General features: G+C 52.5%; 1 protein-coding gene across 1 annotated transcript; it reads right to left on the reverse strand.

Annotated features, from left to right (window-relative positions):
• Positions 1 to 9: 9 nt before the first annotated feature.
• On the reverse strand, positions 10 to 5,530 carry LOC124522487 (cytochrome b-245 chaperone 1). The gene is made up of 7 exons (XM_047093936.1): positions 5,424 to 5,530; positions 4,485 to 4,608; positions 3,568 to 3,609; positions 2,940 to 3,013; positions 2,195 to 2,291; positions 1,542 to 1,686; positions 10 to 1,197 (listed from the first exon to the last, which is right to left on the reverse strand). Exons 2-7 carry the CDS (start codon positions 4,567 to 4,569, stop codon positions 1,077 to 1,079), a joined length of 564 nt encoding a protein of 187 aa, XP_046949892.1. The 5' UTR covers positions 4,570 to 4,608; positions 5,424 to 5,530; the 3' UTR covers positions 10 to 1,076.
• Positions 5,531 to 11,600: the final 6,070 nt, after the last annotated feature.

Raw genomic sequence — 11,600 nt, forward strand, 5'->3', positions numbered from 1 at the left:
ACAAACCCATTACGACGTTTCACACTTTATTTTAGAAAAAGGCTTTCAGACTTAACCACTTAAAAACCTAACTTTGGCTTGTATAAATGACTGTGTCCTCAAATCAGGGCTAGTTGGCGGCCACCATGGAGAAGAGGGAGTGTCTTGTTTCTCTCGCTTCCTAGAAACTACTGTCCTCACTCACCCAGGGCCTGGGGACACTGCAGTGCTCTGTGTCCTGACCATTCCTAGACACAGCCTCCTGAGGGCCTGCTCAGAGGTGCCCTCGCCGCCCTGCGGCCCCGGGCCCCACTGAGGGGCAGCTGTGGGCCCAGCCCACCTCTTGCCTGGGTTCAAGAAGCTAGGACCTGATTCTTAAGGGAGATGCCCTGGCTTAGGCCCACCGTGAAGCCAGGAGAGCCTCCTCTTGACCAGCAGGCTTCGCCTAGGCGGAGGCCTTCTCTGCCCTGTGACAGCCCAGCCGTGATCCTGGGTGGAGACTGTTGTCTGTGGGCTGGGGAGGTCTCAGGCGTGGCCACAGTGCACACAGCCAGACAGGACCCTCGCCATCTGCCCTGGGCCCTGCAGGCCCTGGGCAAGGAAGGACCTCTCTAACCAATGAGGACATCCAGCCGGGGAAGGGAGGTTGTGTGTAGGGAGCACTGGGATTCCTGGGGACAACACGCCAGCATGGGCATCCTCAGAGCCTGACCCAGCTGCTGGCCCTGTGCTCACCTGCTGCACCGGGGGGTTGAACAGCTCGGGGGGAGCCAGTGCGGGCAAACCTTCCTCCCCACCCTGGGGAGCCTGGGCATCCTTCCCATTCCAGAGACCCGGTCCCCACGCTGCCCAGGCTGGAGCCGTCCGATGCCAGGAAGAGGCAGATCCGAGGCTCATGCCCTCCCCGGACACCTCAAAGCCCGCAGAGGAAGTCCAGCCTGTGGCGTCCTCAGAGGACAGAAGCAAGCAGCAGGAATGGCTGAGGGTCCCACCCCGGGGCTGCCAGGGACACAGCCAGGCGCTGGAGGAAGACTTGCTGGTGGCCCAGGAGGCCCACGAGGGTGCCACCAGAACCAAGGCCAGGGGCTCTGCGGGCGTCAGCTCTGGCTCCCTGGACCATCAGCCTCACTGTCACTGCTCTGAGACAGCTCCACGGGGCTCTCAAGGCGGTGCAGTTCCAGGAAGGTTGCAATAAGCTTGGCGATGGCTTCCACGTCACTGGGCCGGGCAACAACAGGAGGGGCAAGTTACCCCGGCAGAGGTGCTGGCCAGGAAGACCACACCTACCTCCTGCCGGACCGCCCGCTTCCAGGACCTGGTGCCTTCTGGCCCCGACCCTCACTTGACCCCAGGTGAGGGTCACTTGACCCTGTCCTCAAGGAGACCCTTCTGTCCCTGTGGGGACTCCCAACATTCCCCTAGTGGCAGGGACAGTCCATGTTTCCCCAAGTCCCCTCCCTGTGCCCTGCCGTGCTGGGCAGTCCACTGTGAGGGCCACCTGATGGGGGTGAGGGGCACAGGCAGCCAGCCCCGGCCAAACGAGTCCCCCGCCCACAGCTTACCTGCGGTGACCCATGATGGCACTCTGGGTGAGGGGGTGGGAAAAGCCCGTCACAAGCCGCAGCACCACCACGTAGCCCTTCCCGAAATAGCGGACCTTCTCCTCCTCCACGTTCACGTCCCGGATGTCATTCAGTAGGACCACCACTGCGGGGGAGCTGGTCACTGTCTGCATTCTGCCCACCTCCCGCCTGCCCCTCCTGCCTGTGTGCTGGGCCCAGCCACTTCAAGGCTACCGTACAGAGACCCTCATCACTGGTCAGTGACCACAGCGCAAGGTTGGGCCACTAGCATTGTCTGGGCATCTAGCACTCCTGCCGGCCCCTTGAAAACTCTACCCGTGCCCTCCAGCGCCTCAGGGAGGAGCTGAGCTCTATTGTGCCCATCTTTCTGCTTCATCTTCCCCCAACTGCTGAAAAATGCCTTCCTGGTCCCTGATGGCTGGCCACCGAGCTAGGGGCTACCCGGCAATGTCTGGGGACACCCTGTGTCCACCAGGCAGGGCAAAACCCCAAGTCACTGAATGGCCAGCTTGGACCCACCCCACTTCCAGGCCTTAGGCCTGGTCTCTGTCTTCCACTCACCACCCTCCATCCAGCCTGGGGCAGCCGGCCTCCCGCCACACCCCGGGTCCTGTGCACTCTCTGTGCCTCACCTTGGTCGTGACCAGCTCGGAAAAGAGTCAGCAGCTTCTTATACAAGCTGAACGTCTTCAGCACAACCTTCCCGGTGCCCTTGTTGAAGACAGCTTCCTGGAAAACCGGCCAGAAGGTGATCACCTGGCTGCTGGCCTCTCTGCAAGCCAGCCACACACAAAATTTCCAGAGAGGAGGCCCGGACTCGCCAGAGCAGACGCTCAGGAAAACACCCAGCTGAAACCCAACAGTGACGGCCAAGTGCTCTGCCAGAGCCAAACACCTGCAGCCAGATGCTCTCGTGCTGCTGTCTGTTGGGAGCACGGGACCAGGGTGTGTAGAGAGAAAGAGGGGCCTCAAAGCAGGTGCCCTCTGCGAGCAAAAGAGGAGTCAGCACAGCAGCTGAGGTTGTCAAACAAAAGCATGGAGGTCAAAGCTCGGAGGTCAGAGAGCAGCGCTGGGTCATGTGGTTCCTCACGAAGGGGACAAAGGCACAGGGGAGGTTGTTGGCCACCAAGGGAGCCCATCATTCTATTCTGTGCCATGGCAACACTCAAGAGTAAAGAATTTCGGCGCAAACAGTCATGAAGAGCTTCTAGGAGAAAAACAGCTTCAGGAGATTTCCCTGCCCAGGAGCCGAATGCCACTAACCAGAAACCACTAAGCTAAAAGTTCAGGCCTCAGAGCCTCTCCGTCTGCTGTGATGCCCACGTGGGGAAGCCCGGAGCAGAAACACCTGAGCGCCCTTGCCTGTGCTGACCTTACCTCCCAGTCCTCCAGGTTCTGCACGGCCACGAACAGGCAGCCGGTAACGTAGAAGAGTTTCCAGCCCAGACTATCTGAGGAGCAAACACAGGACGCAGCCAGGTGAAGGGCAAAGGCCACGAGGGGCCCCGCCCCAGTGGGCACTGGGCAGGAGTGGTGTCTGGGGCTGGCTGGCTGGCTGGCTGCCCGTGCCTGCAAGGAACCCTGGCCCAGGACGGCCAGCCAGCTCTGGGTGCCCTCAGCTCCCCCTCCAGTGTCTACTGGAGACAGAGGAGTTGGGCTGGCATAGCCTGTGACAATGGAGGGGCAGGAACTTACAGGGGGGCTGCGAGTATGGCTCAGCCTGCACCGGAACATCAGGCTGGCACAAGAGAGCACCTTTTTGCAGAATATTTCATGACACAGGAAAATGCTCCAGATATAAGGGGAAGGCACAGGCTTCATGGCACAGGCATACTAGGAAAACCACACCAGTGCACAGAGCTGGGGCTACAGAGGCAGGGGCGCCAATTCCAAAGGCTATGCCTCAGTGGGTCACGAATGAAGGGTTTTGTTTCTTTGCTCTATTTCCCAAACGTCAGAGGAAGTTACTTTGCGGGGCAGGGGGTGAGCAGATGAAGCACCTCACCTCCACTGTAGTAGGCGGCAGCCAGGCCAATAGACAAGATTCCTGCAAAGACAAAAGAAAGCAGGTGCCTCAGTATTGGGCCACCACCAGCCCAGAGCCCCCTCCTCCCAGGAGCCCCAGGCCCAGACAAGCAGGCCTTTCGGGGGCCAGGTATGGCTGCAGGTGGGGAGCAGGGGGACAGAAGACCACCAGGTTCACAAGTGGGGGAAACACACTGTATGTTAAGTAACTAGAATTTAAATTTTAAAAAAAAAATTGTTTTTAAGTGGGGGAAACATCCAGGGAGTACACTCGGAAACATGGCAAATGCCATTCACAGTGTTCCCTGGACACGCTTCTCGACTCAAGTTTCCAGGGCTGAGTGGGAACCAGACAGAGGAACCTGCCAACAGCATGTGGTGTGGAACGAACACAAGACATATATAAAGTTCACTACATGGCACGTGAGGCAGAACAGGCAAGAGGCCACATGCAGGGTGACGGGAAAGATGAACCGGAGACCACTGCTGATGGCACAGCCATTCCAGCCCTCACTCCTTGGATCCCACCAACACAGCACAGTCGGGTGCTGGACCCTCGGAAAGACGGCGCCAGGGACAGAGAGAAAACAGGAATGAACTGTGGCCCATCACGTGAGCCTGCAACATACACCTGCAAGCAGGTGTACGAAAGCAAGTAAAAGGGGAACGGCAAGACCTCAGAAGAACACACACAGTAGGAGAAGCTAGGTGGTGAAAAAAGCGCTGTGGGAATTCTCTGCAAAGGCATGCACAGAGAGTAAAGGCTGGGAAGATACAAAGCAACAAAACAGTTGCTATACTTGGGGGTAACGGAACAAAGGAAGAACAATTTAGTTTCATTTTCATCTTTTTTTAAAGGTAGAGTTTTAACTTGAGGGAAAACATGGAAATTCTTACCAACAAGCAGAGACCAGGACCTGATGCCTGGAGCCCTCTTCAGATGGAGGCAGGAGCTGGTGCGTGACTCCACCTGCATGTACATCCCTGGACCGCGAGGGCACCACTCTCAACAGGAGACGGGCTGCGGACGGGCAGACAGACAAATGGAGTCCTCCCGCCACTGTCTGCACACAAGCGCCCAGCTCCTCCCCAGGAAGGAAGCCTGGGCACCGGTGGAACCAGTCAGCTTGTGCCCACGGCCATCTCTGCAGCCCCCAGAGACCCTTTCTTTTTCAAGGCCCTTCTCTGCCCAGTTACACCGACCGGACTGGGGCTACCTGCCCTGCTCAGACTCGCAAAGCGTCAACAGGCACCTGACCGCCACCTGCCCCCGTCCAACTTGGAAACCGTTAGCCCTCCGCAGTGTGCATTCAAGCTTCTGACACCGCAGCAGAACCCACCAGCTCGCCCTCATTTCCCTGTGCCGGCCTCCACCAAGAAAGGGAAGTGAAGGCTCGCGGTAGCTTGAGTACGCCCTGGAGTTGGCCGAGAAAGCCACTCTACGATCCCCTCCGGCCGCTGGGACAACAGGCTATGCAACGGAGGGTCAGGACGAGCACAAGCATCTGCTGAGTAAATGCTGGGCCGAGCGGCCTAACTGCCCCGAAGACCGCAGCGCCCGCAAAGCATTACTCGAGGGACCCAGCTCGTGAGTGGCTTTGCAGAAACTCCAAGAAAGTCAGATCAAGCATCTGACAGTAAAGGGTGCATTCAATCGACACACCCAGGTCCTAGATCTTGGACCACCACTGGGCTGCCCCCGACCCCCACAGCCAGGCCCTGCGCGCTCGGCCCGCTTCCCGCAGCTCCAGGACGCCCTGGAACCCAGGCGTGGCCAGCCCGCGCCACCTGCAGCCCGCCCGCAGCCCTCGACGGTGGCCCGACCCCCGACCCTACCGAGCGCACGACCCGGCGGGCGCGAGGGCAGGGCCGGGACCTCGCGGCGGACAACCAGCCGCCGACTTCCGGGGTCGGGGGTGGGGCGACTGACTTCCGGACTGCCAGGGGCGGGGCGGCACCGACTTCCGGACTGCCGGGAGCTGGAGTACCCACTTCCGGGCTTGGGGGCGGGCTGTGGGTGGTTTCCGGGGAGGAGGGCGGAGCGGCTGACTTCTGAACTGCCGGAGGCGGGGCGGCTGACTTCCGGACTCTAGTGAGCGGGCGTCGCTGACTTCCGACATTAAGGGGACGGATTGGGGATAATTTCTGGACTGCCGGGGGCCGGGCGGGGTGGCTGACTTCCGGATTTAGGGAGCGGGAGTTGCCGACTTCCGGGGTTGGGGACGACCAGGGAGTGGCTTCCGGACTTCCGGGGACGGGGCGACTGACTTCCGGTGTTTGGGCGCGAACTGTGGGAGGTTTCCACCCTGCGAGGTGCGGAACGACGGACTTCCCTGACTGCCGGGGGCGGAGTAGGGCGGCTGATTCCCGAGCTGGGGTGGGGCTGGGGTAGGCCTTCAGGCCCTCTGGTTCCTCCACCGCTTGGAGGGAGAGTGAAAGGGGTGCCATTAAGGCACCTAGGTGTCGTGCGGGAGTAAAGCTAGCAAATGCAGTCAGAAAGCAGTCGCCTATGCTGTTGACAGCCACGTGCTAAGGACACCACTCTAACTGGGGGTAACTGAGCCCTAGAAAGTCTGTAAATTATGCCTCAAAAAAGCCTCACTTACGATGTCAATAAAAAGCAGTCTCTGAAGTTAATGTAACAACAGATGTATACAGACTATGGCAAAAAATGTAAAAACTTTAATATTGAAGTACAGCTAAAATCATTCATGGTTTGAAAAGTTATTGTAAAAAATAAATCCTGCTACTTTGATCTATAGATTCAATGTATCCTATTAAGATGTTAACCTTAAAAATAACACCGCCAGCTATTTTACCAGTAAAGATGGGGTTATTTGAGAATAGCAGAGAATCCCAACCCAGAACAACAAGCAAGTCTGGAGACCAGGACGTGGAGGCTCTTTTATACAGTCGGTGGGTGGGCGGGGCTGTTGTAAACAGAATGTCCATTGGACTAAACTGGGAGCTGGGAGTATAGTGTCCTCTCATTGGCTGGGCTGTTGCCGGAGCAGCAGGAAACCTTCCTGTTGCTGGGTAAGTAGCGTCCACCTGCAAGGTGCCTCTCCTCCTGTTGAGTCTGTGAAAGAGCGGACCTACGCCGGCCGACTCCATCTTGTTCTGTGTCCTCCACCTTGAGTGACTATGCCCCTGACATGCCCCCTTTCCGGGAAAATCGCAGAAACCTCAGACCACGCCTCCTCCCCTTGAGTAACCTGCTCACCCGTTCAAATTTCCAGATCAAAACACACCTGGTGACCTGCGTAACAGGACTCCAACCCTTCCCCAGCCAATCACCGAGGCCACGACCCTTTCCCAGCCAATCGGCTGAGGCCACAGCCATTACCTCACCAACTGCCCCTAGACCCCTGTAAAACCTTTGTGCTTTTGAAACTCTCTCTCCCAGGTATCTCGCCGCTGTGTCGGTGCAGGTAGGGGATTGAGCTCGAGCTAGCTCGAATAAAGGCTCTTTGCTTTTGCATTGGACTCGGCTCCCTGGTGGGCTTTGGGGATCATGAATTCTGGGCATAACATCTGTAATTGCTAACTAATGCTGGGCCAACAGCTCCCCCTGCCTGCCTCCTAACTCCACTCTAAAGTTTTCCTTTTATTATACTTCCCCAAGTATATTAACAGACTACAAGTTTAAGCTATTTTTTTTAATTTTTTAAATATTTATTTTTGAGAGAGAGCGGGAGAGAGGGGAGGAGGTGGGGGAGGGGCAGAGAGAGCCAGAGACACAGAATCCAAAGTAGGCCCCAAGCAGGGTTCAAACTCAGGAGCTGGAAGATCATGACCTGAGCCGAAGTTGGACACCCAGGCGCCCCTCAACAGGCTAAAAATTTAAATCTAAACAGCCCATGCAAGGCAAGTGGGGGAGGGTAGGTGTAAACCAGAGATCCTTAACCCCAAAACAACTTTCCCAGTGTAGCTGGGAAAACGAAACACTCACGTGTTTGTGATGATAGTTTATCTATTGCTAATAAACATGCCCTGATGTCTGCGAAAAAGAGTTGTGGTAAGAGAGACTGTTTTCTCCAGGAAAACCTTGTGATGCCCGCATAGGTGGCCTTTTCTGCTCCCTCTCCACCAAAACACCACCTTCCCTTACTGCGGCCAGATGAGGACCCGAGTAGGATCCTAACTTGCCTTTCTAATTCTGACCAGATGAGGAAAGGACCCTACCTGTATGTCTTCACCGTATAGTCACTGTCTATCTGCCTCAGTGATCTCCAAAGTGGTAAGGCCAAGCGATATGTGGGGTGCCGAAAGGCCATAGGAGAGTTTGTATTCCTGTTTTTCTTTTTTCATATCTATTCTCGGTGTTTTATAACATGCATAACAGTATAACACTGCATATTACCTTATAAAGAAATATATGAGGGGCGCCTGGGTGGCGCAGTCGGTTAAGCGTCTGACTTCAGCCAGGTCACGATCTCGCAGTCCATGAGTTTGAGCCCCGCGTCAGGCTCTGGGCTGATGGCTCAGATCCTGGAGCCTGTTTCCGATTCTGTGTGTCCCTCTCTCTCTGCCCCTCCCCCGTTCATGCTCTGTCTCTCCCTGTCCCAAAAATAAATAAACGTTGAAAAAAAAATTAAAAAAAAAAAGAAATATATGAACATCAGTATGCATAACCCTACAAGTTTACCAATATAGGCACGTGATCAAAAATTTGGAGATGACTTTTATACTTTACCAGTCTCCTTCAGACACTCTCTGCTGTGGTTCCCGAGCCTGAGCATGCATCGGAATCACCTGGCAGACTTACTGAAACAGACGGCTGGTACCTGTGCCCGGTCATGGGTGGGGCTGAAAATACACATGTTGCTAATACCGCTGGTCCAGGAACCACACCTTGAGCACTTTGAGACCGTCTCCTCTAAGCTGTAGCAAAACTGGGCTCTGTCTGAGCATAGCCTCGCCGACCTGAGCCCTCAGCTCACATTCCTTCTTGAAGTGGACTTCCTTCTTGAAGACTGATTGGAATTGTTAGTACTTCCTTTAAGTTCGTCCTGCTTACTGCAACTGCAACAGGAAGTGGTCTTAGAATTTGGGTAGAACTGGGATGATACCTAGGAAATTCTACTTTGCATTACATTTATTTGCGTAATTTGACCTTTTCTACTAGATTATAAGGTGTTTAAAAATGAAGACTGCGCCGGACTCTTACAAATGTCAGATGTGTAACCAAATGATAGTCAATTTGGTTAAAATCCTGCTGACTATTGGCAAAAGCAAGACTGGAAATACAGCATCCATAAAGAGGGTACTGAGTGAATAAACCTGTATATTGTGCCAATTACCAAGGCATTAAATCCGCTCTAAACTCAAACTTCATTGCCTGATCCCTGAAAATGGACCTGAACCCCTAGTTTTGTGTGCTCTCTGGCATGGTGTTAAGCTTTGCCAGTAGAGGGTGCTGGAGAGACACTGCAGGAGGAAGAGCTTTTCTTCCTGGTTGTGTTTTGCGGGATCTGCAGGCCTCTTTGGATCCTGTGTCTTCCTCTCACTCTCTGTTCTTCCCCTGCTCTCTCTCCCTCTCCCTCTCCCTCTCTCTCTCAAAAATAAACATTAAAAATTAAAAAAAAATGTCTCAATGCTGTCCACTGGAAAGTCCTGGAAACGATAACCAATGCAGTAGCAATGAACAATACTAGTACAGATTTTGTGGTTTTTAAATAGCAGTTGCTACTAAAGGAACCAGGCTTTTGGGAGAAAGGAGTGATTTCAGGTCTAAAGCAAGAAATGCACAAGCAGATGTATCAAAAAACAAACAGACTATTAGCATCTTGTTAAAAAATTTTTGGACCCTAGCTGAAGAGATTTTCTATGCCAAAAAGAAAAAAAGGAAAAAAAAAAAAGGATTTGAGCATCAACAAGAACAATAATTCAAATGAATCAAGGCACCTGGGGGGCTCAGTCAGCTGAGCGTCCAAATTTGGCTCAGGTCATGATCTCAAGGCTCATGAGTTTTAAGCCCTACATCCGGCTCACTTGTGTCAGCACAGAGCCTGCTTCAGATCCTCTGTCACCCTCCCTCTCCCCCTCCTCCACTCATGCTCTCTCTCTCTCTCTCTCAAAAATAAAACATTTAAAAAATATGAATCAAAAATCTTCAAGGGTTTAAATCCATAATTCATAATGATCAATTTTAAATCCTTCGTTCACTTTCAGAGGATACTAAGAAAGGAACTTGGATTTTTTTTTTTTTTGACAGATTCATTCATCCTGCCTTTCTTTATAAAATTTACAACAGAGTGGGCCACCCAGGTGGCTCAGTCAGTTGAGTGTCTGACTTCAGCTCAGGTCATGATCTCACAGCTCGTGAGTTCAAGCCCCGCATCGGGCTCCGTGCTGACAGCTCAGGGCCTGGAGCCTGCTTCAGATATTGTCTCCCTCTCTCTCAAAATTAAATAAACATTAATAATAAAAAAATTTTTTTTACAACAGAGTAACCAAATAGTGAATGAGAGGAATTTATCATTATGAAAGTATTCCCACTAGTAAATTAATAAGAAACTGGGGCCCCTGGTTGGCTCAGTCTGTTGAGTGTCTGACTTTTGATTTCAGCTCAGGTCATTATCTCACGGTTCATGGGATAGAGCCCCACACTGGGCTCTGCACTGATGTATTCTCTCCCTCTCTCTCTTGCCCTCCCCTGCTCGTGCCCACTCTCTCTCAAAATAAATAAACATTTTTTTTAAAGAAGAAACGGTAGGGTTAAAAATTGCTATAATAAATGAATGGATCCATGCAGTTTCATCAATGTGCGCTAATTAATATCACAAAACAGATGGTTAGTATAAACTCCTGAAGGAATTACAATATATATGAAATAGGCTTGCCAACAAATTTAACCCGTGATCAAAGCATGAGAATGTTCTACCTACTCTTTACTGGAAACTCAGACAACAAGGATATATGAAAGGACTCCACAAGGACACAGGCAGCCCTACAGCCCTACAGCCAAATCACCGGATTCCTTTATAGCGATATGCAAGAAGCGATATGCAAGCCAGCAGGATGTGGATGGAACCTACAAATTCAAACGCACACACAAGCCTTTAGACCAGGAGCTCTCCATGGTGTCTTTGCGACTTCTAAGTGAGCTGCAAGTTATTCTAAAACAAAATTTTTAAAAAGAGACACAAGAAACACTCAAACCAATGAATATATTAGACCTTATTTAGGTCCTGATTTAAACTGGAAAAAAAAAAAGGTTCAATTTAGGGAAACCTAGACACTACATATTTGATGAAATTAAGTAATTGCAATTTTCTTTTTTCACACATTACGGTAATGGTATCATGGTTACGTTTTTAAAATAATAATGAGAAATATATACAAGTGACAACCGCAAAATACCCTGTTATTCATGCTTAAAACTGAAGGAATGTGTTTTCTGAGAGCTGCTGACCTAGATTTGAGTAATGCAGAGTTAATCTGGGAGCCATTTAAGACCTCCTGAGTTTAGGGGCACCAGGGTGGCTCAGTTGGTTAAGTGTGGGACTTCAGCTCAGGTCATGATCTCACAGTTCATGGGTGTGAGCCCAGCATGGGGCTCTGTGCTGACAGCTGAGCCTGGAGCCTGCTTCCCATTCTGTGTCTGCCTCTCTCTCTGCCCCTTCCCCGCTCGCACTCTGTCTCTTTCTCTCTCAAAAATAATAAATAAAACATTTTTAAAAAGACCTCCTGAGTTAACAGAGGCATTTGTGGAAAGCTGTATGAAGCACTAGAAATCCTGAAACTGAATCAAGGAAACCCTCTTTAGGCTGGGTTGGGGCCAGGCAGGGGCGCTCTCCGTCCACGACCGCTGGTCTCCAGCGCAGACCCCGCAGGATCCTTGCAGGTACTCAGCTACTGCAGCAGGACAGCCCAGCCAGGAGAAGCAGTCAAGCTCGGTGCTGAGAGGCCACTACTTTACTCCACTGGACTTTCTGTTTACAATAGCCTCTGCCAACATCCCCTTTTCCTCTATAAAAGTGTGCTCATCTCCTTTGTTTCCAGACTTGC

The sequence above is a fragment of the Lynx rufus genome, unplaced genomic scaffold (assembly GCF_022079265.1).
Source record: "Lynx rufus isolate CCGP_SWC_20201006 ecotype Redwood Valley unplaced genomic scaffold, mLynRuf1.p SCAF_37, whole genome shotgun sequence".
NCBI classification, from domain to species: domain Eukaryota; kingdom Metazoa; phylum Chordata; class Mammalia; order Carnivora; family Felidae; genus Lynx; species Lynx rufus.